At 47.4% G+C, this 26,159-nt stretch overlaps 1 protein-coding gene across 3 annotated transcripts in view; it reads left to right on the forward strand.

Moving 5' to 3' along the window:
- The first annotated feature begins 1,133 nt into the window (after positions 1–1,133).
- GNAS (GNAS complex locus) overlaps positions 1,134–26,159 on the forward strand; it is a 250,708-nt gene continuing 225,682 nt past the window's right edge. The window contains exon 1 of one of the 3 annotated variants that reach the window (XM_048496273.1): positions 1,134–1,442. In XM_048496273.1, the coding sequence (XP_048352230.1) occupies positions 1,190–1,442 (253 nt within the window). In that variant the 5' untranslated portion in view covers positions 1,134–1,189. The remainder of the gene's footprint in view (positions 1,443–26,159) is intronic. The other 2 variants (XM_048496275.1, XM_048496276.1) reach the window with 2 other exon arrangements.

Consider the following 26,159-nt stretch of genomic DNA (forward strand, 5'->3'; position numbering starts at 1 on the left):
ATTTTCTGCACACCAGGGGTGCGCCCGATGCACAGCACACACCTGGTCCCCTTGTAGCTCCACCACTGGAGGGGAACCAGGAAATTACAGGACTTGTAGTCCATGAACATCTGAAGCGCCAGAGTTGGACACCCCTGAATTAGATGGACCACTGGTCTGATCCTGTGGGATTCTTGTGTTTTTATTTCATGAGTAGGGGTTTGAGTGAGGCTAAGATCAGACAGACTCAACTTCAAATATTTACTCTCCTGTGAAAGCTTATATGGCGGCCTTCATCTTCCTACCTCACAGGGTTGTTATGAGGATAAAATGCAGAAAGGAACAACGATGCTGTAAGCTGTTTAAAATCTGTGCAACCAGAAGAACGCAGCTGCAATTAATATTATTATTTTAAATTATTCATTTACCATTATTAAAAATGTGGCAGACTCTCCTTCTTTGGAGGTTTTTAAACAGAGGCCAGGCCGCCATCTGTCAAGCGCGCTTTGGTTGCGAATGCCTGTTCGGCAGGGGGTCGGACTTGACGGCTCCTGTGGTCTCTACCAACTCTATGATTATTATTAGCATTAATAAATAATGACGAGGGCGGACTTTGAGCAGTGCACTGATAAAAGAAGTTATTGAGCAACATTAAAAAAAAAAACACCGTGGAGGAGGGAGAAAAAAAAGGGTCGCATCAATCCACAGCAAACCTTTACAGCACAGAGAAAACTAACGGAGGTCCCTTCCGCCCATGCAGAATAATACACATCCAATCCACGTTCACAATTGTCTGACTATTCCGCACAGTAAAAATCCAGCTTCAAAGTGCTGTGAAAGTGGATTGAAACTGCATTAATCTGCTTATGCGGAAGGAGCTTTATTTCCCCTCCCCCCCACCCCTTGATTTTTTTCCCCTGGAGACTCCGGTAAAGGCGTTACTTTTCCTTCCTTCTGATTATTGAAAAGGCAGTGGGAGGAAACTGGCCCCGGAGTCCCGAGGAGCCGGTTCCACCTTAAAAGCCACCCTCGGGGAGGGCCGGGACTTCCCTCGGCTGGGGACCACCCCGCGCCCTCGCCTCTGCCGCCGAGCCTCTCGCCCGGGTCTCCTCCTCCTGGTCCCGGGCAGCTGGGTCTCCCGTGGGCCGGAGTGCGCGCGGCGTGTCCGGCCCGGGGGTGGTGCACGGGCTGTGGCGCCCCGGCCGCCACCATGGGGCTGTGCTCCTCCAGCCTTCGCCCCAGGCTGCTCGGCGGAGTCCACCCGCCCTACGTGCCCGGAGACGCGGACGCCTCGGAGCGCGGCGGCGGCGGCGGCGGCGTGGACGGCCCGTCGGGGCGCGCGGCCACCAAGGAGGTGCTGAAAGCCGTGCGGAAAGCCGAGCTGCTGCGGAGCAAAAGCATCGACAAGTCGCTCAAAGCCGAGAAGCGCCGCTACAAGCAGACCCACCGCCTGCTGCTGCTGGGTGAGCCGCCGCCGGGGGGCGCGCCTCTGCTAGTGGGGGGATGGGGGGCCGGCGAGCGGGCCACGAGCGGCGCCGGGAGAATCGCCGCCTTGTTCGCAAGTCTCTGAAAGGTCGCCTTGACGGCCTCTGCGGTCTCCGCGTGGTGGTTTGACCCTTCGGCGCTGGCTTTGCAGCCCGCCCGGTTGCAATCTCGCCTGCAAGTGCGGGGAAAGCTGCAGCGGTGTAGAGCGGTGCACAGCGGTGCCAAAAGCCCCCCCTCCGCTCCTGCTCCCCGTCTGTGCTGCTCTGTGCTGCTCTGTTGGGGTTGCTAGAAAACGAGAAGATCCGGAAGGAGGTTGCTGTTTTGGAGGGTGAAGTTTGGAGCCATGTGGTCTGCGGTTGCAACAGAGTGTGGGTGTGGATGTTGTTTTCCCCCCTCTGCGATTAGTAATCTCTGCAAGCGCTCCTTTTGCAGCTGTATTTCCACGACGCGAACGGGGTGTGTGCGTGTGTGAGTTTCCAAGCAAAGTCATTTCTCCATCTAACACCCCCCTTCTCCGGCCTGGCACTTTGCAAGCGGCTCAAAGATTGCGCGCTGCTCTCTATTGGCTCTCCCGGCAACAAGTGCTTTGGGGAGCGCGCCGGTTTCCAGACTGACGGTCTCTAGGAGATGCTCGACCTGTTGTGTTTTGATTTGAAACTGCATCTCAGTGACTCTTCCTCTGGGCTCCGAGGGCTTGTTGAGAATTGACTCCAAGAGTCTGATTCTTACCTAATAGCTTGTTATCTTTAGAATGTTTTAAAACATTTAAAATTAAATAAATAAATAAATAAATAAAGGGGCCATTTCTCTTTTATTTCATTTCTTCCTCCTTCTGACTATCAGTTTTCTGTTCTGGGTTTGTTATGACGTTGTGGTTACAACAATACAATTTTGCTGCTCTCTGTTCTAGAGCTAGGGCTAGAACTCACAATAGGGCTGTTCTAGGGCTAGAACTCACAATAAGATTTGAGGGGCTTCTCAATGGCTTTTTTTGCAGGTTGTTGCTAATTTTATGAATCTGTGGGACAAATGTTGTGAGACTTTTAAAAAAGCCCACCTCTTTTGCTTTCATTCAGGACACAGAAACACAGGATGGAAGGGACCTCAGGGTTCATCTAGTCCACCCCCCCCAAACTGTGCAATCCCAACTACCCCCCTCTCCCCCAGTGACCACTGCTGTGTTCCCAGAGGAAGGCAAAATAAGCTCCAGGATCTCTGGCCAATCTGACCTGGAGGAGAATTCCTCCCTGGCCCCAAAGTGGTGATCAGCATTACCCTGGCCCAGGGGTAGGGAACCTTTAGCACTCAAAGAGCCATTTGGACCCGTTTTCCACGGGAAAAGAAAACACTTGGAGCCGCAAATAATTTTTGACATTTAAAATAAAGATAACACTATATATATTGGGGGTTTTTTACCTTTTACTCTGCACATTCTGAGAAGCGCATGGATGCGCCCACCCTGCTGCCTGCAGGGCGGGCAAGGATGAAGCCGGCGGCTCGGCCTCGCCGGCCACTGGGAAAGCGCCCGCCCCGCTCCAACGGGGCGGGCGAGAGGGGAAGTCCGCGGCACGGCCCAGCCGACCGCGGGCAGTTGGTGCGCCCGCCCTGCTGCCTGCAGGGTGGGCAAGGATGGGGCCGGTGGCTCGGCTTGTGGAGCCACAGTGCAAGGGCAGAAGAGCCGCATGCGGCTCTCGAGCCGCAGGTTCCCTACCCCTGCCCTGGCCTGTAAGAACGGCCCGAGAACCAAGCACTGACTTTTCCTGTCCTGCACCCTTCCCCCAATGATCTTCCTAAGTTCACAAAGACACGTCCAACGTTGTATTCATTGCTTACACTTCACCTCCTTTATATGGTAATAATTTTCATTTATTGGTATCTACCATAACCCCCCCTTTTGTTCTTGAATAGAATTAACTGATATAGGGCAGGTGTGTTTCCTACTGGGATTTCTTTGCTCCCCATAATTATGTTTCTCCAGGTTTCCAGACTTCCCAGAAGAAGATTTCCTCTAAGCCACTAACCTCCTCTAGCCCAAAGATCACATTATAACAATGCACATAACTTGAAGTTTCCTTATATTATATCAGACTGTTGGTCCATCAGAAGCAGTCTTGTCTACTCAGACTGACAATGACCCTCCAGGGTCTCGAGCATCACCTGCTGCCTTATTTTTGCTGGAGATTCTGGGAACTGAACCTGCCACCCTCTGGATTCCATGCTGATGCTCTGTCACTGAGCCAGTGTGGTGTAGTGGTTAAGAGCAGGTGCGCTCTAATCTGGAGAAGCGGGTTTGATTCCCTGCTCTGCCACTTGAGCTGTGGAGGTTTATCTGGTGAATCAGATTAGCAACCGTGTGACCTTGGGCTAGTCACAGTTCTTTGGAGCTCTCTCAGCCCCACCCACCTCACAGGGTGTTTCTTGTGGTGGGGAGGGGGGGAAGGGAAAGGAGATTGTAAGCCCCTTTGAGTCTCCTTACAGGAGAGAAAGGGGGGGATATAAATCCAAATTCTTCTTCTTCCTCCTCCTCCTCCTCAAACTTGGCATACTCTGTGAGCTCCTGGAATGACCCGGGATCCTGGAATTATATTCCTCATGTCTCCCCCGCTTCTTTGAGCAGCTCTGGCTCTTGCAGACAGATTCTGAGCATGCCTGCTTAGAATTAAGTTCCACATGCATCTCAAGGCCTCCAAGTATCATGTCTAAGGTTCACATTTAGCCTAGAGTTTTTTTGTTTTCGTTTTTTGGATGATAGGACACCATAAAGAGTACTTTCCTCGGAGATAATTCTGTAAGAGTTTCTTTTCTAAGGTCCCTTTCATACAGATTCCTTAACCCCTTTTTGGCTCCTGAAAGCATACAGATTATTTTGTATGTAATGCGGCAACTACAAGCAAAACAGGGTGGAGCAAAACTGGTTTTAGAAAACCCAAAGTTTCATTCACTGAGGGAGAACAGCGTTTAAGAGAGTGAAATCTTAAAAACAACCCATTTGCCTTCACAAGCCAGCATGGGCTAAAGAACTCCTAAGAAAGGGTCCTCAGCAAAAAATCCAAGAGCTTGCAGAAACTCTGTTTAGTGACAGCAGAAATGGTGGACTTTTGAAAGTCGGGCCAGCTCTGGGATGTCTCTGATGTGCATGGTCATTTTTTAATAGGTTAAAGAGCATGGTCATTTTTTAATAGGTTAAAGAGCACTGGTCCCAAAACGGATCCTTGGGGGACACCACTCCTTACATCTCTCCATTGTGAGAATTTCCCATTTACACCCACCCTTTGCTTCCTGTTTCTCAACCAGTTTTTAACCCATAGGAGGACTTCCCCTCTTATTCCTTCATTGCTGAGTTTTCTCACTTGTCTCTGGTGAGGAACTTTGTCAGAAGCCTTTTGGAAATCCAAGTAGACAGTGTCCACTGGTTCCCCCTTATCCACATGCCTGTTTACATCCTCAAAGCACTCTAGTAAGTTCGTAAGGCAGGACTTGCCTCTGCAAAAGCCATGCTGACTCTTCCTCAGCAGATCTTGCTTTTCTACATGTTTTATAATTTTATCTTTAATGATAGATTCTACTAATTTACCAGGAACAGATGTCAAACTGACTGGCCTGTAATTTCCTGGGTTCCCCCTAGATCCTTTCTTAAAGATTGGTGTGACATTGGCTATCTTCCAGTCTTTAGGGAGGGAGGCTGATTTCAGGGATAAGTTGCATATTAAAGTGAGAAGATCAGCAATTTCATGCTTGAGCTCTTTAAGAACTCTTGGGTGACTGCAATCTGGTAGCATTTAGTTTATCAATGGCTGCCAGAACTACTTCCTTGTCTACCACTATCTTCGCTAGTTCCTCGGATTTGCCTCCTAAGAAGCTTGGTTCAGGTGCAGGAATTGTCCTCACCTCCTCTTGGGTGAAGACAGATGCAAAGAATTCATTCAGCTTCTCTGCAATCTCCCTATCATCCGTTAGCACACCTTTTGCTCCTTTGTCATCTAACGGGCCTACCGCTTCCCTAGCTGGCTTCCTACTTTTGATGTAAAAGAGTATACAAACTCATGCACACTTGTTTGTGGGCAAGATCCACTGATACCAGTGGAATTTACTTCTGACTGACCATTACTAGGACGGGACTCTTTGTCAAGTAACCATTGTTAAGTGGCTGTTCATGGAGCATCTTATCAGCACCTTAGAGACTATCAAGATTTCTGGGTTATGTGCTTTTGAGATTCAATTTCGTCGGATGCAGATAGGAATTAAGATTTGTGACCTGAACTGTATGAAGATCCAAAATACTCTTGACTTCACAGAACCAGAAAAGGAGGTCATTTTTTTTTACAGAAGTATGTTGGAAAGCGAACAAATAGATTTGCCCAAACTTAATGACAGCAGAAATCAGCAACACCCAAGGGTCACTGGGGAATGGCTGTTTTCAGAAGGCATCTGCAGGACGTGGTTTTTACAAATCGTTCTATTTAAACTTTATAAAAAGTAGTCAGGGACTTCTTTTCTTTAAATCAGTGAAAGTTATCATTTGATGATTCATCTAAGCCAGTGTTTCCCAACCTTTTCGAGGTCAGGGTACCCTTGACCTCACTCTTCATATCTCACGGTACCCCTGCCGCCACCCTCCACCTTCCCCTCCCATTGCCCCTGCTTGCCACACCCCCCACCTTCCCCTCCCAGGGTGAAGTGAGGCAATGGGGGGTGGGGGTTGCTGATGACCTTGTGGCAGGACATGTCCCATGAGCCAGCACCATGTCCTTGTTGGCGGTGGGAGACACCACAAAAATGAGGGGGGGGGGGGCGGTAGTGTTGCCGCGGTACCCCTGGGACATGCTCATGGCACCCCAGAGAATGGCTAATCTAAGCCATTAATTATCCTACAGTGCCATTCTATATAGAGTTGTTACTAAGCCCATTCAATTCAAAAGGTGTTACTCTGTTTGGGATTGCCTTGTGAACGTTCAGACTGTGCTTGTGTAACCTCAGTTTGTGGGTTCTATGGGGCAGAACTTGGAATAAGTTTGCAACCACAAATTTTAAAAAAACAAAATGGTTTACTTTCTTTAACACATGACAATGGTCAAACATTAACATTTAACTTAACACTTCAAGCTCCTGTTCAAGTTTCATTTCCAGTCCTTCTAATGACAGGCTGATAATGCCAAGTCCATTCTTCCTGCTGGTGGTTGGCTCATGGAGACTCCAGAGCAGGGGTCCCCAAACTACGGCCCGGGGGCCAAATGTGGTCCCCTGAAGGCATTTATCCGGCCCGCCAGGCATGGCGGCGATGGCTCCATTCATGTGCAGTGGGGGCTCGAGGGAGAGGAGGAACCGGCCCCAACGGCTGTTGATTGCAGTTACATGATGGCACCCCCAAATCTCCATGAATTTTCTGACCCAGAGTTGGAAACCTTACATGTGGCAATGCCTGCTCCGCCCTTCCCTCTCAACTACTCCATGTGTTGCTCTCAGGCTTTCTGTTCTGCCTCACTCTCATTGGCATCAGCCAGGCTGGCGAATCGCTTGCTGGCTGCTAGGGAGGAAAGAACCCAGGAAGATACCTGATCCTGGGTTAGATGGAAAGCTTCATTGGGAAAGTTCTGCTTTTTTTTACAGGGGAAGGTATTCCACAGCCTCCCCAACAATATTTGGAGCCCACCCTGTACTTGACATACTTTGGTCACTGTTCTAAAAATAGACCATGACAGAAAGGCTGAAAGGTGAAATCAAACATTTTACAATCATTTGTGCATAGGAATTTGTTCATAGTTTTTTTTAGTCCGGCCCTCCAACAGTCTGAGGGACAGTGAACTGGCCCCCTGTTTAAAAAGTTGGGGACCCCTGCTCCAGAGGCTTGGTGAACTGGGTTCAAGATGTTGAAGGTCCCCAGAAAAACTCTCACCATTTACATACACAAAAACCCTGAAACAATAAATTCTTAAACAAGGTGTTAAGGGCTTATAAAAATCAATCAAGGTCCCAGCCTGGTAGCCTTGCTTCCTCCAACTTCATGAGTTCTGCAGTCTTCTCCTTCTTTTCAGACTCCACCCCTTTCTGGGTCATTCCATTATTCGCATAGGGGTTACACTTGCAAATGTGGTGTTTAGATACAAAGTGAGCTGTGGACCCAAAAGTACAAGAATTGTATTGTTGAAGGCTTTCATGGTTGGAATCAGCTGGCTCTTGTGGGTTTTCTGGGCTGTGTGGCCGTGGTCTGGTAGTTTTGGCTACTAACGTTTCACCTGCATCTATGACTGGCGTCTTCAGAGACAGAGACAGCCAAGAAAACCCACAACGTCCAGAACAAGAATTGCTTTGACTGTTTCAGCTCTGCCAACCAAATTCCCCAGAAGCTTCTGTGAGTGGCACTTCTGGGGAACACCTAAAGAAGAACTATTGCACAGAAATGTGTACACTGCATTTTTGGATACTTCTTGTGCAATTTCTTCTTTTCAGAGTCAGAATAGTGACTGATGGTACTTCTGTAATATCTGAAGCAACTGAGTTCTGCAAATAGCTCCCATGAAATGAATGGCACCTACTTTCCTGTCAGTGTTTTTAGGAATGGCTTTAATCACGTGTCTGTTTCTGTGCCTCGGCAGGATATTTCCTTGCTGCTTAACAAACTGCATTTGTTAGTTAACCAAATTCAATAATCAACTTAGATGCTGTTCACTGAGAAGTTAGAAGGGTTGGAGGGTCCTAGCTGTGGAAAGGGAATGTGGTTTACATTTAGACAATTGGAAAATGATCCATTCTTTTTCTGATGTAGCTCTACCTGACTGCTCTTGTTCCCTGCTCCCCAGCTTGCTGAATAAGATTCTTGGGGGGCTGGGGGAAATTTATTTTGTGAAATTTGCATAGTTGATTTTTTAAGAATTATCCCCAGGTTACTAAAAATACTTTAAGGCTTGCAACCACATGTTTGTGTAGTGATCGCTTCTCTTTGGTGAAGGGGAGGCACAGAGTGGGGGCTATGTCAGCATCTCCAACATGGGTTCACAGCTAGATGGCCCATCTGAAAGGCAAAGCAGGAGACTAAATGGTTGAGGCAGGGAGGTGGGGCCATGACTCAATGACTGAGCATTCACTTGGCATGTAGAAGGTCACCAGTTCGATCCCCAGTGTCTCCACTTAAAAGGACCAGGCAGCAGGTGATGTGAAATACCTCAACTTGAGTGGCTGCCAGTCAAAATGGACGGTACTGACTTCAATAGAGAGTGGAACACTCTCCCTCCAGCTGTCCGGGCCCTGCGGGATCTTGGTGAATTCCGCAGGGCCTGTAAGACTGAGTTGTTCCACTGGGCCTTTGGAGAGACCAGCCGCTGAGGTGGTGCCCCCCCCCCCTTTTGCCCCTTTTTGCTCTGTTTTAACATCAGGGTTGCCCTTATATTACTGGGACCCGCCATCCTTCCCTTTTTCTGGTTTGGTAATAGGCTTCTTGGCGCCTTTATTGTATTACCGCTGTTTTAAAGGGGATTTTACTGTTCATTAGTAATTTAAATTGTTGGAGCCTAGGTAAATTGTTTTTATTGTTTGCTCCTCGTTGGTACTGTACTGGATTTTATGTTGTAAACCGCCCAGAGCCCCTCGGGGACAGGGCGGTATAGAAAACGAAGCAATAAATAGACAGACAGATCGACCGACCGACCAGAGGTCTGACTTAGCATGAGAAAATAAGGACGTTTGAGCACCTGGAAAAGGGGAAGATCAGATTTCTGTGTCAGTGGGGTTAGGCCAGAATTTACCATTATTGGTTAGGTTATTTGTAGTCCACCTTTCTTGCTGAGACTCAAGGTAAATTGGCAGGACTTGGTTTGGAGGCTTGGGAGCATACTGTTTCAGTTTAAGATTGCTTCGGAGATGAGAGTTGCCATTGGGATCAGAGTTCAGTTTCCCAGAAAATTCATAGCCCAGGTGGTTTTCCTGATGTGTTCTTCCTAAAAAGCAAAACACGACCTTTCTCACCTACATAACAGGCATCCCTGGGAAGCCACCCAAACTCAGTAGTTAGCTGGCAGACCTTTTAGGCAAATCAAGGTAAGAACAGATGCGAAGTTAATCAAGTGTTCTGCTAATTTGGGCCTCTATACTATGGCCTTCCTCCTATCCATCCGTCCGTCCGTCCGTCCGTCCGTCCATCTGTCTATCTGTCTGGTTTGCCTGCCTGCCTGCCAGATGAAAGTATTTACAGGTTGCACAGCCTGAGTTAGAATTTTGAGGAAATGGGTGAACGACTGAAGGTGAGGTCATTCTTTAACCTTGCAATGAGTTGGCATTTTCTAAATTGAGAATGGTGAACAGCTGTGCAGGTAAGTATGCCTACCTTTGGTCATACCACCATGAATTCCTTTAAAAGAAAGCCTCAGAATGGAGGTTCTGGGATCTGGGAGACCCACGTTCCTATCCCCACACCTCGCAGTGGGGACTCAAAAATAGCTTACATTGTTTTCCTTTCCTCCATTTCATCCTCACAAGAACCCTGTGAGGTGGGTTAGGCTGAGAGAATATGTGACTGTCCGCCTCCCTTGCATGTCTCCCCTCCCTCCGCTAGGGTGGGTGGGCCATGTTCCCTCCCCTCCCTTGCATGCCACCCCTCACTCACTCCCCTTCCCTTGCATGCCACCTCCCCCCCTCTGCTAGGGTGGGTGGGCCATGTCCAGATGCTGGGCCTCCTCCCTCCCTCCCCTCCCTCCCCTCCCTCCCCTTCCCTTGCATAGCACACCTCCCCCTCCCTCCCTTCCCTCCTCCCTCTGCTAGGGTGGGTGGGCCATGTTCCCTCCCCTCCCTTGCATGCCACCCCTCACTAACTCCCCTTCCTTTGCATGCCACCTCCCCCCCAGCTAGGGTGGGTGGGCCATGTCCAGATGCTGGGCCTCCTCCCTCCCCTCCCTTGCATGCCACCCCTCTCTCACTCCCCTTCCCTTGCATGCCACCTCCCCTCCCTCTGCTAGGGTGTGTGGGCCATGTCCAGATGCTGGGCCTCCTCCCTCCCCTCCCTTGCATGCCACCCCTCTCTCACTCCCCTTCCCTTGCATGGCACACCTCCCCCTCCCTCCCTTCCTCCCTTCCCTCCTCCCTCCGCTAGGGTGGATGGGCCATGTCAAGATGCCAGGCTCTCTCCCCCTCCCTCTCCTCCCTTCCCTCCTTTGCATGCCTCCCCTCCCTCACTCCTCTTCCCTTGCATGGCACCCCTCCCCTCCCCTTCCCTCCCCCTCCGCTAGGGTGGGTGGGCCATGTCCAGATGCCGGGCCCTCTCCCTTCCTCTGTTGATCTCAACCAGTTTCCATGGAAGATATTATCACAAATGCTTGGTTGCAGTTTTCTTCACTGGTGATCCCTGGCCCTAAAGATCTCTCTCTTTAAGTGTTCGAAAGTGTGTCACTTAGGCCATTTCCGCACGGTGGCGGAAACGGCTGGGTCGGCACTTCTCGCGCCAACCCGAAGACGCTGGGACCGTCCGCACGGACGGTCCGGAAGCGGGAGCCCGCCTGTGGCTTCGTCCTGGGCCTTCGGCGTGTCGCCGAGGCCTGAGGACACGCTTCTGGCTCTGCGCCTGCTCGAAGGCGCAGGGCAGGAGCGGTCCCCAGGCCTCAGCGACGCGCCGGAGGCCCAGGACAAGGTGAGATGGAGGCGTTGCGGAAGCCGCTGCCGTTCGCTCGGCAGCGGCTTCACGGCGGCGTATTCCAAAAAGAACGCTTCTTAGCGTTCTCGGAATACGCCGGCTGCGGGCCAGCTGGGCAGCGCGGGGGTGGCGCGGCTGCGCTGCAGCTGCGCCGGTGCGAATGGCAGCCTGGAGACGGCGTTTTTACCGTCTCCAGGCCGTCATTTTCTGCCCGTGCGGAAACACCCTTAGAGAATAGTCCTGTTTCCAGGGTCCCCTGCCCCTTGGAACAAGATGGGGGCATTTCAAGCTGCCGGATGAGTAGAGAGGCAAGGAGGAGCAACTTTGGGGGCTGCCGGCCATCTTGAACCTTGAATTAAAACTTCCCAAGTGGTGATTCTAATGTATCTCAGTGGGGAATTGAAGAAATGCGGCCAGTAGTTGTATTTACAAATCAATTTACCTTGTGTTACTGTGTAACTGTGGGAGAGGAAAGGTAGGATGGCCCGACCACTTATGTAGTTGACCACTTGTAGTTAAAAATATTATGTGAAATGTAAACTTCCTTGCCTAAAGACTAGCTTCATACACCAAGCGAAATAGCACAAAAGGCCCTTTTCCAACATTCGCCCTCTGAAGGATACTTCAGTGCTGTCGAACCCTGGAAATTATACACGGCTGTGTCTTGAATGGTGACTTGGAGTCTTTGTCTGTGTCTGAGTGTAATGGCTTTTCAAAGAGGTGCTCAAAGAAGACTCTCAGCTAGAACCTGACCTTGGCGTCTAATCTTGTGTTGAAGAAAGGGGAGGGGGGGGGGGAATCTGAGAGATGCAAATTTGAATTCCCACTCTGCTGTGAAGTTTTCTATGTGACTTGGGACCAGTCAACCTCAGCCTGTTTCCCAGGCTTGTTCAGTTCATACTGTGTATCGTTTCCTATGGTTTGGATCCTACTGTGTAATTTTTCCATCGTTCATTGTGTCGTGTTAACACTTACATTTTGCTTCAGTTCTGGTTTTTTTTAATAGTTCTGGCTGGTTTTACAACACAAATGCTATTTCATTGTTTGTGGAACGTCCCGTCTTGTTTTGCATTGACTGTGTATTTGTATTGACTCATTCTGTAATCCACCTTGAGTCCCATGGAGAAAGACAGACTATAAATAACACCAGGAAATTAATAAAATGCATTGGAGGAGGGGAGAAGAAGAAGAGGAGGAGGAGGAGGAGTTTGGATTTATATCCCCCCTTTCTCTCCTGCAGGAGACTCAAAGGGGCCTACAATCTCCTTGCCCTTCCCCCCTCACAACAAACACCCTGTGAGGTGGGTGGGGCTGAAAGAGCTCCGAGAAGCTGTGACTAGCCCAAGGTCACCCAGCTGGCGTGTGTGGGAGTGCACAGGCTAATCTGAATTCCCCAGAGAAGCCTCCACAGCTCAGGCGGCAGAGCTGGGAATCAAACCCGGTTCCTCCAGATTAGATACACGAGCTCTTAACCTCCTACGCCACTGCTGGAAGAACAACATAAACTGGTTTAATCCTCATCAGGGAGAAAGGTGGGATTTAAATAGGTTTGCCAACCACCAGTTGGGGTCTGGAGTTCTCCTTCAATCACAATTTATCTTCATCCTACACAGATCAATTGCATTGAAATAAATGGCAGCTTTGGAGGGTGGACAACTGTGACATTACGCCTTTGTGAAGGCCCTGCCCTCCCCAGGGTCTACACACAAAACCTCTAGCAATTTTCCAACCCAGAGTTAGCAACCGTGGGTATAAAATAAATGCTTTAGAAAGTAAAGCAGTGGTGTAGTGGCTAAAGCAGTGGCAGCAGTGGTGTAGTGGCTAAGAGCAGGTGCACTCTGATCTGGAGGAACCGGGTTTGATTCCCAGCTCTGCCGCTTGAGTTGTGGAGGCTTATCTGGGGAATTCAGATTAGCCTGTACACTCCCACACACGCCAGCTGGGTGACCTTGGGCTTAAGTATTTGTTTGGGTTTGTGTGGGAAGATTTACCCTGAAGAAAAGAACTAAGTGAAAGAAGATTTATTCCCGTAGAAGGATTATATCAGCTTTCGTACGTAAATCACTGAAATATGAGTTTGGAGATTTATTTCCCCATCCTGTGATGTTCCATGATAGGATGGAGAAGATTTATTTAAACTGAGTCAATTACCTATCTGTAGCAACCAAAGTGAATAACTAAGAACGATCTGTAACAACCAAGTATTCCTGCCTAAGAAAAAGTAAAGCTTAATTATCTAATCTAGAAATCCTGTAAACAAACGTTCCAGACTTTTCCCTGTGATACACCTCTGAAGATGCCAGCCACAGATGCAGGTGAAATGTTAGGAACAAGATCTACCAGACCACGGCCACACAGCCCAGAAAACCCACAACAACCAGTTGAATCTGGCCATGAAAGCCTTCGACAATAGATTGTGGCCGGTTTGTCATGTCTGAAGAGTACCTTAGAGAGACCATTGTAAACCCATACAAGGGAAACAATGCATTTATGAATGTATATGTTTATGCCTTGCATGTATTATCTGCTTCTCTCACTAAGACTTATAGAATTAGAATATAATGATAAAAGGATATCTTTGGGGGCAAGAGGGTCATTTGACCCAGGCACCATCCACCTGGCTCACACGAGGGTACATTTTGGCTGCCCACCTGCACCTCCCACCCTCACCCACCCCACAGGCCAAACCTGGAGGACTTCTCACCCAGGCTGCTGAGGTGACCACCTGCCCTTTGATGGTTGAGGCGCACTGAGGGCGCTGGCAATGGTGCTCAGGCTGGTCCATGGCAAGCTGGTGCCATGCAGGAGCGCATGTTCCTGGTGAAAGTGGTAGGGATGGCGCTATCCAGGGGTGGCCACAGACATGTGAGGAATGGTGTGGGTGCCGAGTTTCCCTGGTGCCAAGAAGGTGTGCTACACTTTCAACAAGGTGTTCAGGGCACAGTTTGAGAGCGTGCCCTGTGTGCAGTTTTTTTTATAGATATTTCCCTGCCAGTACAACCAAACAATAAAATGAGTATAGTTAAACAAAACCAGTATAATAAATTTGATAAATACACACACACACACACACACGCACGCACGCACGCACGCACGCACGCACGCACGCACACACACACACGCAGAATTTTCAACATGGCAGATCCGTGGATACTGAAACCCACAGACTGAGGCCATAAATAAACAAGGCAGATTTTTCTGCACTTCTGAGAAAAGGCTCAGGTTTGCGGAAAAATCTGTAATCTTAAAAAACAAACCAACCACATACGTGGTGCGTAAAACTCCAAATGATAGAAGCAGCACCTGTACCTTTAAGAAATTAATGTTCTCGGTGGTTGTGACTAGGCAAACACAACAGTATTGCCAGCTTTCAGTCCTCTGTCAGTGAAGGGCAGGGGGAAAGGGAAAGGCACTTTATAACGCTGCTTTAGCTTTGAGGAAGGACTCAGCAGCTACTGTCAAATGTCTTATTACTGTTTGACTTGCATGACTCACCCAGGTATGGCGGCTTGCTACAGCTGAACAGCACCCACCCCACCAACGCTAGTGTGGTGTAGTGGTTGGAGTTGCAGAGTAGGATTGGGGAGATCTTGCTGTGTTTTTCAGTTTTTTATTTGTACTTCAAAATCTTTGCAAAATTTGAAACACACACCAGGGCAATAATTAGCCAAATTATAAAGTACTTATTCCTTAAATAGTCCCGGTTTCTTCTGCACTGAATATTAATCCTTGAACCCTAAAACTAATTTCGCAGCACTTGGTCATTAAGCTTTGAAATGGAATTTTAAGTGTCATTACTAATAGAAAATCTCATTTTTCTCTGTTGATTCTTATTTTAACAATTCTTAACCTTCAAACTTACTATTTTTTTCTATTTTGTCTTAATACTCTATTAAGGGTTTCCAATTGTCCATAGACCTAATTAAGTTCTTTGAGTAGTAAACTTGACTAATCTCGGCCAACTCTGCTTCCTTCACCCACCATTCTTCAGTTGTACGAATACTTGGAGTTTTCAATTTCTGCACATGTAATATTCTTGCTGCTACTGCCACATATAAAGCAAAGTTCCAGAGATCTGTCCTTTAGTCCCAACAGATAAGCCCCAGGTTTCATTTGTTTAGTAGCCTTTAAAATCTTTTGTGTTGTGTGCATTGTCTTCTAACATTCCTCCAAAATAGCTTTTCCATAAGTCCTCCATCAGTGATAAAAAGTCCCCTCTTCATGTTCACATTTCCAACACTTATTTGAAACATTTTATACGCACACATTTTCCTCTTCCTTCTCTCTAGCACATCTTGGTGGGTCTAAACGAGCCCAGATACCAGTGGCAGTATTTTTCCTAATGATTTTTGGGAGGATAGCTAATTTTGTAACAATGGTTTATAATTTGACATGTCCAGAAGTCCAATAAATATATCGTGATGTTTCCTGGAGCAACAATAGTTTGGTCATGTTGCTCTGTGATTGGGAGCATAATAATTCAGGATGCATCTGACTGTGAGTAGTACTGAAGGAGAAGGAGAGGAGTAGTAGTAGTTTGGATTTATACCCCACCTTTCTCTCCTGTAAGGAGACTCAAGGTGGCCTACAAGCTTCTTTCCCTTCCTCTCCCCTCAACAGACACCTTGTGAAGTAGGTGGGACTGAGAGAGTTCTGAGATAACTGTGACTATGGCCCAAGGTCACCCGGCAGGAATGTAGGAGTGCAGAAACACATCTGGTTCACCAGATAAGCTTCAGGTGGAGGAGTTGGGAATCAGACCTGGTTCTCCAGATTGGAATCCTCCTGCTCTTAACCACTATACCACCACTGCCCTACTGCTTTCTCTTAGCTTGCATGTAATGCACGCAGGGAGAAAGGCAATTTAAGAGGAGTGAACTCCCAGGCTCCACCAGGGGGCGGACTATAGTTTATAAAGAATTCATGCTTCAGGCTTCACTATGATTCTTATAATTGCATGTGTACATCGGATAACCATGCTTCATGCAGACTTCACAGCACTGTGCAATTTTAGCTTAAGCATCCAACTCTGTTCCTTTCCAATAGAAGTGCCTCTCATTCAGGCCTTTTGTGTGTGTGTGTGTGTGTGTGTGTGTGTGTGTGTGTGTGTGTGTGTGTGTGTGTGTGTGTGAGAGAGAGAGAGAGAGAGAGAGAGAGAGAGAGAGAGAGATCGCTTATATATAATCTCCAGACCATAGGGACCAGTTTGCCTGGAGATACAATGCCAACTCTATGGTATTATACCTCACTGAGGTCCTTCCCTTTCTTAAATGTGATCTTTTGTAGGCTGTCTCCCCGGTCTCAAAGAATTTCCCACCCAGAGTTGGCAACTTGTCAATTTTCTGCTCTTCTGTTTGGGCAGGTGTAGTGAGGAGGAGGAGGCTAGTTTATCATGGATCAGCCTTGAACTGGGGTGCTGTGTGGTTTCCGGGCTGTATGGCCGTGTCCTAGCAGCACGGCCATACAGCCCTGAAACCACACAATGCCCCAGTGATTCTGACTGTGAAAGCCTTCGACATACAGCCTTGACCTGATCTCCAATGTCCCTGCGACAAACATCTGTGCATTTGGGGGATTCAAAGTGTCCTTTTGTAAATAAAGCTTTTTTTATTTGCTTCACTGTATAGTGTACTATATAGTGTGTTGGAGCCAGCCAGCTTTTTTGCCCAATGCTGGCCAAGTTGTGTCTGTATTCTAGTGTCTGTCTCACCTGGCTTTTTCCCAGGCAGGTTTCATGTTCCCCAGCACTGACCAGAGCCAGGGCTTTTTCAACCCTGACCCCTGCCTGGTGGAACTCTCTGCCACCTGAGACCAGGGATCTGCAGGATGTGGCAGGGCCTGCAAAGCAGAGATGTTCTACCAGGCCTACAACTGAGTCAATCTGGTCTTATCAACTACCTGACCTCCCTCTTCCTTTCCTCTTTTCTTTTCTCCACCTTCATCAGTCCTTTCTCCTCCTTCTCTATTCCTTCCCCATCCTTTCATTGAATGAGCTGAAAGAGCGGGACCTGGATAAGTGGCTGTTTATATGAGACCTGTTGGAAACGTAAGAAAGACATGGGATAATTTGACACAAAACTTGCGTAACTTTGTATTGAGACACTTGTCTAATAGGCTAAACATTTCAGCTGTTTTTTAGCTAATTTATATTATTGATTATGTATACTGTATGATTAATTCTGCATTTTAATACTGTGTTTTATTATTTACTAGCGGGGCCCTGCCATGCGTTGCTGTGGCATATTGTGGTGAAATGGGAAAGGAACAGTAGCAGCAAATCAATTGCAGAGGCCAGTAGTACATGCTCATGGAAACGCGCAGGCTGATACTGTGAGATGTCATTGATGTGTGTGACTGCATTCCTTGGGGGGTGGGGAATGGAAAGGCACCCCTCCCACACATCTAGGCTGGCTGGTCATGATCCTTTACCTGGGAGTAAGTTGGGGTGGTGGCAATGGGTGTTGCTTCTGAGTAAACCCTCTGAGGGGCGCGACTCAGCCATTCAAAGTATGTCACGGTTGCTTTACCGAGCTTACTCCTGAGTAAAGCGTGCCTCGGAGGCAACCTGGTTTTCTGAACTGTAACCTCAGTATTCAGGGAATCTAGGCTGGCTGGGCCCTCCCTCCCCTCCCTTGCATGCCACCCCTCACTCTCTCCCCTCTCTAACTTCTCTTCCCTTGCATGCCTCCCCCTCCGTTCCTTCCCTCTCCCACCCTCTCTTCCCTTGCATGCCACTTCTCCCCCTTCCTCCCTTCCATCTCCCTCTGCTAGGGTGGGTGAGTCATATCCAGATGCTGGGCCCGCTCCCTCCCCTCCCTTGCATGCCACCCCTCACTCTCTGTCCCCTCCCTCACTTCTCTTCCCGTGCATGCCTCCCCCTCCGTCCCTTCCCTCTCCCTCCACTGAATGTGTATGAGAGTAGGTGTGTTGTGTGGAAGTAGTGGGTGAGGCACAGAGAGTGAAAGGTACCTGTGTGTGAGGGGAGGAACCCCATCTGACGTCTCACATGGCAACATGTGTATGTGTTTCACTTCCACTTGAGTTACTGCCTATGTACTGTTTTCACTGCTCATATCTGGCCATCTGAGCGAACATTCTAAGGGCACGAACATTCTAATGGTGACAGTTACACTGTAAAGGTTTCAATGGTGTTGATTCTCAGCACAGCCGCTTGGCCTTGACTGAATTCCAGGACTCGGGCGATAGGCCAGAAGCGGCAGCTATTACTCTGGTAGAGGCCTTATCTCACAGTAAGAGATGAGCATGCCGTTCCCATGAGAATGGGACTGGGGAAACCGGGAGGGGGATGGGACGGAGAAGGTTATAACCTGTGGTTCTGGCGGGAGACTTCATTCCTGTCACGTCGTGTACGTGAGCTTTCTAAGATGTCTGAATAAACGGTCTTTCAACCAAAAAAGCCTTTTATTTCTGCTCTATGGAGTTAAGACAGCTTCATGGCCTGGTGCGCAAGGAAAAATATGTTTTACCTGGCTCAGGTGTGTTGTCTGACAGCGGGAGGTACGTAAGAACACAGTCAGGGGAATGAGTAAGTGTCTGTGAAATTTGCAGTTTGTTTGGGCCAGCAGGTGCGGGGTTATTCTCGAAGCAACAAACGCATGGTTCCATTTTTATATATATATAGATCTTGCGAGCTGGCCTGAGCCCAGCCTTTGGCTAGGGTAGGGGTGGGTTCAAAGTTGAATTAGAGGAAAGGACAGGATTCAACCTGTGTCTATATGTGTAAGTAAGTACATGAGACTACATTTTTAACCACCCCTCCCCACAGCGCTCCTTGCAGCCCTGGACTAGGGCTGGACAAGATGGCCCTTATGGTCCCTTCTAGCTCTGTGATTCTATGATTCTGTTCCATGTCCTCAACACAATTAATGCCACAGAGTCCAGCCTCCAAAGGTTGATATCAAGTATGCATAGAGCCCTACAAGGAAAGAGTGGGATATAAATTTAATAAAATAAAATAAACAAAAATAAATATCAGTTGTAATGCCAGGAGATCTCTGGACCCCCATCTGAGGTTGGCAACAGTACCATGCCGTCTCGTCTAGTATCAGACCTGAAAGTCACATCCCAGAGTTGAGCAGTTCTTTTGGAATTTTCCAAATATCTGTGATGAAAATTTCCTGGTCTGCTGCCAGCACCATGACATCCCCTACAGGTCTGAAACTGGAAGTGACATCACAGTGCCATCACATGCCAATTAATTCTGAAGCCTCTTCTCCCTCTTTGCTTATTATGATGTCACATAACTTCCTCTTCTGCTTGCAGCTTAGTGGATTTCATGCTGCCACCTGCTGGTTAAAGGTGGAACATCTTGTGTGCGAGATCGTCTGTAAAGGATTGGAGTCATAAAAAGCTATGGGAAAAAGAATATAGAATTGTACAATAGATGGCAGCAGTGAAAAATAGAGGATGCTATAATCTTCAAGCTAAGTGCCCCAGGCAGACAATCAGAATGGAAAGCCAGAACAGATTATAATATAATTGATAAATGCAAGCAAATTCAGTTTTGTTGGCATTAATCTCCCCAGTTTTTTTACAGTGATTATTCCCCACCCCCACGCACACCCTGCTGTGTTTCGTAATTTGGCATCAAACTATAGCCTGGATATCTCTGAAATCAATTAGCCACGCATTTCTGAAGCCGCGACACTTCAGAAGAGCCCCAGACTTCCCCCCACAGGCAACTGCAGAACAAGGGTGATGAAGAACAGCAGTGTATTTCAGAGATCCTAAAAGAAAGTCTCTGTCATTGCCATTGGCTCTTGGGCATGGGATGTGATCTTTGGTGACTGTATAATTGACTTTGAAGGAATGTGCGCGAAAGCATCACGGCTCACAGGCTGCAGGGCACCTCTCGCTCGCTCAGGAGAAATGCAGGCCTGTGATCTAAAAGGGCCAGCCCCAGTAATTGTGGGTTTTGCACAGAGATAATTTGCACATTATTCTATACCAGTGATGGCGAACCTTTTCGAGGCCGAGTGCCCAAATTGCAACCCAAAACCCACTTATTTATCGCAAAGTGCCAACACGGCAATTTAACCTGAATACTGAGGTTTTAGTTTAGAAAAAACGGTGGGCTCTGAGGCTTGTGTTACTCAGGAGTAGGCTTGGTGGTAGTCGGTGGCTTTGCTTTGAAGCAACCGTGCAACTCTTCCAATGGGTGAATCACGACCCTAGGAGGGTTTACTCAGAAGCAAGCCCCATTGCCAGCAACAGAGCTTACTCCCAGGTAAAGGATCATGCTTTAGTTCTTCGCATGAAAATCAGTGGGGTTTAACAGCGCTTAACAGGGTTACCTATACTGCTTCCCCAAAACTGGGTCTTAGGTTTAATGCTAATAATCGAGCCTAGCAGCCCAGGCCAGCCTAGATGTGGGGGGGGGGGGGCACTCTGTTTGCGCGTGCCCACAGAGAGGGCTCTGAGTGCCACCTCTGGCACCCGTGCCATAGGTTCGCCACCACTTTTCTATACACTTCAGCTGTTCTAGCTGGGCTTCTCATTCCTCTTATTTGCTGAGGCTGGATACGTGCATCACTCTGCAGTTATTCCACGAGTGTCTGGTCTCTTCTGGACTGCATGCCATTTCCAAGGAGAATACAGGCTCAAGTCAAGAAAGGATCACCAGAAGATCGTCTCTCCAGGATGATGGGTTGTGTGGAGGGTAGCCACTGGAGGACCTTGGGACAAATCTTGCCCCTTAAGGAATGAAGCTAGATACTCCAGCTCCCAAGACAGGCAAACGAGGGATGTGAAGGATATGCTGCTGTGTGCCAGTTGTGATCCTCAGACAGCCTTCTCTTGTTGGGCTCAGTGGTAGAGCATCTCCTCGGCATGCAGAAAATCCCAGGTTCAATCCTTGGCATCTCCAGTTAAAAGGCGGAGGTGGGGCACTATGTCTCACAAAAAGATATTAGTAGATTGTGTATTCCTCCGCCACAGAACTCAACATGTCAGACCTTCCTTGTTTCACCATGTTCTGCCTGGGTTCTAGTCCCTACCTGCTGCCTCCATTCTTTTGAAAGTTTGATGATAGTCGTTCACTGATGGTCTTAGTTGTTGACATTTGTAGTGCTGTCTTTTCTTCAAGAGGGCAGCAAATTTAAATGTGTGGATTAATGCAGACTAAGGGGCTTTCCCCACTACAGAAGGGAGCTAAGGTTGACTCGGTTCCCTTCAGTGGAGGGCGATTCCAGGCTGTCCCCACAGCAACTGAGTTGGCCCCTTGGAACCGAGCTAAGTGGGCGGGATCATCTTGGTGCCTGTTTCGCTCCTCGATCGTGATTGGCGCTTGTGTTATGGCGAGAAACGGGAGCGTTCTTTTTTTAAACAGTTTTTACAGTTTACAGTTACATGCGCTTTCAGCCCACCACAACTCTCCCGTTCTGCGCATGCCACAAAAGCAGCTCGTGATTGGTTGAACGGATGAGGTGTCGTTTCGATGCTTCCTTATTTCGAAGCGGTATCAACCTTGTTCCAGCAGAAAAGTGTAGTTCATAACTGCGACAAGGATGTCGCAGTTCTGATGGGGGGAGGAACTGAGACAAAACAATGTTGAGCTCGGTGGCAGTGGGGATTCACTGAGGCAAACCTAGGTAGAAACCAGTTCAACTCTGTCAGTGGGGAAAGCCCCTAACAGAACTTCAACAAAAAATGTTACTGAGAAGATCACAGGGAGAGGCTCTTCTGTCTGTTCCATCAAAGAAGCCATTTATCAGATGTGATACTGAGGTCAAGAAAGAAGAGATACTATTCCTTCACCAGGAATAGTACTAGATTGAACAGTATTTCCAGTCAGTTCCACACTAAACTTTAGCCTGGAATTCCCCTAATACCGTATGTTCACTCTGTTTTAATGGACAAGACAGATGATGTCATAGTCCAGGGGTCTGCAACCTGAGGCTCTCCAGATGTTCATGGACTACAATTCCCATCAGCCCCTGCCAGCATGAGATTTGTAGTCCACGAACATCTGGAGAGCTGCAAGTTGCAGACCCCTATCATAGTCTGTCTCATGAATTCTATCATTTTCTGCTTTGTTTCACCATTTTTTTACAGACTTGATTTGAGTCAGTTTTTGAAATCTTAAATGCAGCTGCAGTATCAAGGTGTTCCAACTCCACAAAATCCTGGCTGAGTCTCTATATCAGGGGTGTCCAACTCTGGTGCCCCAGATGTTCATGGATTACGATTCCCATCAGTCCCATCAGTCCCTGATGGGAATTGTAGTCCATGAACATCTGGGGCGCCAGAGTTGGACACCCCTGCTCTAAATCAACTGTGCCTTTAAGTTTTTACAGCTTTCTGTCTTCCTGATTTTATAATTATTTCCTGATTCTTTCAGGGTCAGGCTTACATTTATTAGTCCATTGTAAATTATCATCTGTGTGAGAGGGCTCACAATATTTTACTTGAGCTGCTATTTAAATACTTTTCACTCTGGCCGCTGCTAAGATGTTTTTTAACGATGGTCATCTTGTAATCATGCTATTACAATAATCAATAATATAAATTTTTTAAAAATCATGAGCAGTGACTTTGGCTGACTACAAAATGAAATAAATATTTTACAGCTGCGGCCTCTGCAGTAACTATAGTTCATCTGAAGGAGACAGATGTCTGCCATCTGATCTGTCACTTTCTATTTTTGTAAGGGGGAACGTGATTGGAGGAAAGGAGTTAACTCTCCCCCCCCCCCGTCTCCCGCAGTGTTATAGACCCCATTAGGAAAAGGGTGAGTGGAGGTGGGGAGTTTAAATTCTTAACCCAGTGCTTGGTCAGATCCCAACCCCCCCCCCCCCGCCCGCTACTTATACAGTGTGATATATTTATTTACTTTGTGATGCATAGTCTCGATTTCCTCTAGTTCAATGGTTCCCAAACCGGGGTACGTGTACCCCTTGGGGTATGCACCAGAGTGTTTGGGGGTATGCAAAAAAAATTACATAATGAGTTTGCTAATGTGGGGGTACAATTTTAGGGAAACTGGTTGCCAGGGTTGGGAACCACTGTGAGTCTAGTACAGTGGTAGGGAACCAGGTCTAGTACAATTGCAAGCACTAAAGAGAGGCTGCTTTTGAAAGGGGTTGACTTGGAATGCACACACGCACACAGATTCCCCTCTTTCTTTCTTTCTTTCTTTCTTTCTTTCTTTCTTTCTTTCTTTCTTTCTTTCTTTCTTTCTTTCTTTCTTTCTTTCTTTCTTTCTTTCTTTCTTTCTTTCTCTTTCTTTCTTTCTTTCTTTCTTTCTTTCTTTTTTCTTTCTTTCTTTCTTTTTTCTTTCTTTCTTTCTTTTTTCTTTCTTTCTTTCTTTCTTTCTTTCTTTCTTTCTTTCTTTCTTTCTTGATTGATTGATTGATTGATTGATTGATTGATTGATTTATATACCGCCCTTCCCCTGAAGGGCTCTGGGCGGTGAACAACAGAATAAACAGAGCACAAAATAGAATAAAATTACAAATAAATAATAGGCTCCATAAGTCATAAAATCATTAAACCCCAATAAATACAACATTGCATACAACTTCCCAATGTCCGACATTAAATTTTCAATTAAAAAAAAAACCCTCCTCAAAGAGATGGGGAAACGGTGGTTTGCATAGATCAGGGGTAGGGAACCTGCGGCTCTCCAGATGTTCAGGAACTACAATTCCCATCAGCCCCTACCAGCATGGCCAATTCCCTACCCCTGGCATAGATGGTAAAAGTCCCAAGATGTAGGCAGGACAAAAGGGGGGGCGCACCAATCAACAGCCGGCTCCCCCAAAAGCCCGGTGGAACAACTCAGTCTTACAGGCCCTATAGAACTTACCAAGATCCCGCAGGGCCCGGAAAGATGGAGGAAGAGTGTTCCACCAGGCAGGGGCCAGGGCTGTAAAGGCCCTGGTCCGGGTGGAAGCCAGCCACATCATTGAGGGGCCGGGGACCACCAGGGGCCGGGGACTTCTTTGCAACACAGATTTGCAGAGTGGGACTGACTTCCAAGCAAACATCTACTTACTTCTTGTCCTTGGGCGCAAGCATTACCAACTTTTTGCAAGGAGTACAGAGCAGTATTAAGTGCCGTAGGGAACCTTTGTCTTAATTCCACTTAATATGTTGAAAATGATGCTTCAGCTGAGCAGAGAGGCTGTTTAGAAAACCACCCTTCCAACTCTCTGTATCTTCAAAGTCTGCATCTCAGCGTTTGATTCCTTGGGTTGCTTTGAAGTAATAGCTGGGAAAGTATCATTTACGGATGCTAATGGTGGCATTAGATGTGGCTAAATTAAGCCCATTTCAAGCAGGAAAATGTCCAAGGCATTCTGCCGTTTATCTCTTGGGGGCTTCTCTGCAAAAGCGAACTAGCCCGAAAAAGCTGGCACCTTGGAGTATGCGTGAGATCACCCTCTAGAACAGGAGAAGGTTTTAATCAAAGTCTGTGGCTTTGCACTGGGACCTATTCTTGAGGCTAACAATGCAGTCCTAAGGAGACTAAGGCCATTCAGCCAATTTAGAAGGGTGTAACTCTAGGCAAAATTATGCAGAATTACTTGGAAAAATGGTTAGGGATAGTGATCTGAGCTACTGTGAATAGCTTGCGGTGAATAGGATCCTTCTATGTAATTTTGTATTATTTAATGTATCATGTTAATACTTATGCTTTGCTTCAATTCCGAAGTAAACAACCCCCACCCCCTCCCCCAATTCTGGTTTAGGAAAGTTGAAGGCTGTTACACTCCAGATTGTAAACTACTTTGGAACTCCTAAAAGGTAGAGAAAATCCGGGTATAAAAACCAGGTCTTTGGGCTTGACCTGTTCTAGGACTGAGGGGTTGGATCTGGAAAATGAAAGTTGTTCCCTGGTTTGAAGAGTTAACATTTAGATAGTTTGGTTGTAAATACAGGCAAACTCTTAGGAGCAATCTAGGACATGTTAAACATGCATAAATGTCTCCTCTTAATTCTTTGGGATTGGTTCATGTTTTCTTGATTTTTAATAGATAAGCATATACAAAACATTGGTTGGGTTGTATGGGCTAAAACTAGATTCAACTTGGCACCATATTTTGATCTGAACAAAGGGCTTGAAGAGCAGCAAGACTGATTGCCTGTACCTATCTAGGTGTTCTGTCTGTTTTATCTGGGAGGTGGAGTTTGTAAGCATTTTGAAAATGTCAATTTTTTACATTTCCGCTGTGTGGCATGGACCATTGCTGTGTTCAGATTTGTGTGAGTTGGGGCATGTTCTATAATGTGGTGATTTTGAGATGACCTGGTGCAAAAAATAATTCTTTGGTTGTGGTGGGGGGAGGGCGGCCGCCCATATGGGGGCAGGGCGGAAAATTCAGATTTTGCCCTGGGCACCATTTTCCCTAGCTACACCTCTGGATTTATCTACATAAGTGTCAAACAAGCGGTTCTCCATCATCCCACGCCAGCATCATGCTAGCAGGGGATTATGGGAGCTGTAGTCCATAACATCTGGAGGGCCGCGAGTTTGACACCTGTGGGTTTTTTTAAGGCAAGAGACATTCAGAGGTGGTTTGCCACTGCCTGCAACTTTGTAGCAACTTTGGACTGTCCCATCCAGCCAAGCCTGACCCTACTTAGTTTCAGACATCTGACAAGATCGTGGTAGCCTGGGCTGTCAATGCATACTTTCTCTTTTTCTTTTCTTTATTTTGTACTAAACATCCAGATTGAAGAAGAGGTTTGTGACATTTTACATGGATCTAAAAGTATCATGTCACTCAGCATTTGCTATGCAAGCTTCTGTACTCTTTTCCACTGAAAGATTAAAGTGCAGTCAGTTGCGGTAGAAGAGGAAATAGTATGCTTCCGCATTAGAAAATAGTCCCAAATGAATATGAGAATTATAATTCATTTTTAAGCGTTGCCTTTGTCAAAACCAGTATTCTGTGCATTTTTGAACATGGCTCGGTGGGCGGGGGATGTAGGAACCCACTGGGCAGAGGAATCTTCAGGCCACCTCGCACACAGATTGAATTTTCCCACAGACAGCCCCACGTCACCGTGGCAGAGTCAGGTGACTCACCACACCCAGCTTCTTAAAGGAGAAGGA

This window comes from Sphaerodactylus townsendi, linkage group LG05 (assembly GCF_021028975.2).
Source record: "Sphaerodactylus townsendi isolate TG3544 linkage group LG05, MPM_Stown_v2.3, whole genome shotgun sequence".
Classification (NCBI taxonomy): Eukaryota; Metazoa; Chordata; class Lepidosauria; order Squamata; family Sphaerodactylidae; genus Sphaerodactylus; species Sphaerodactylus townsendi.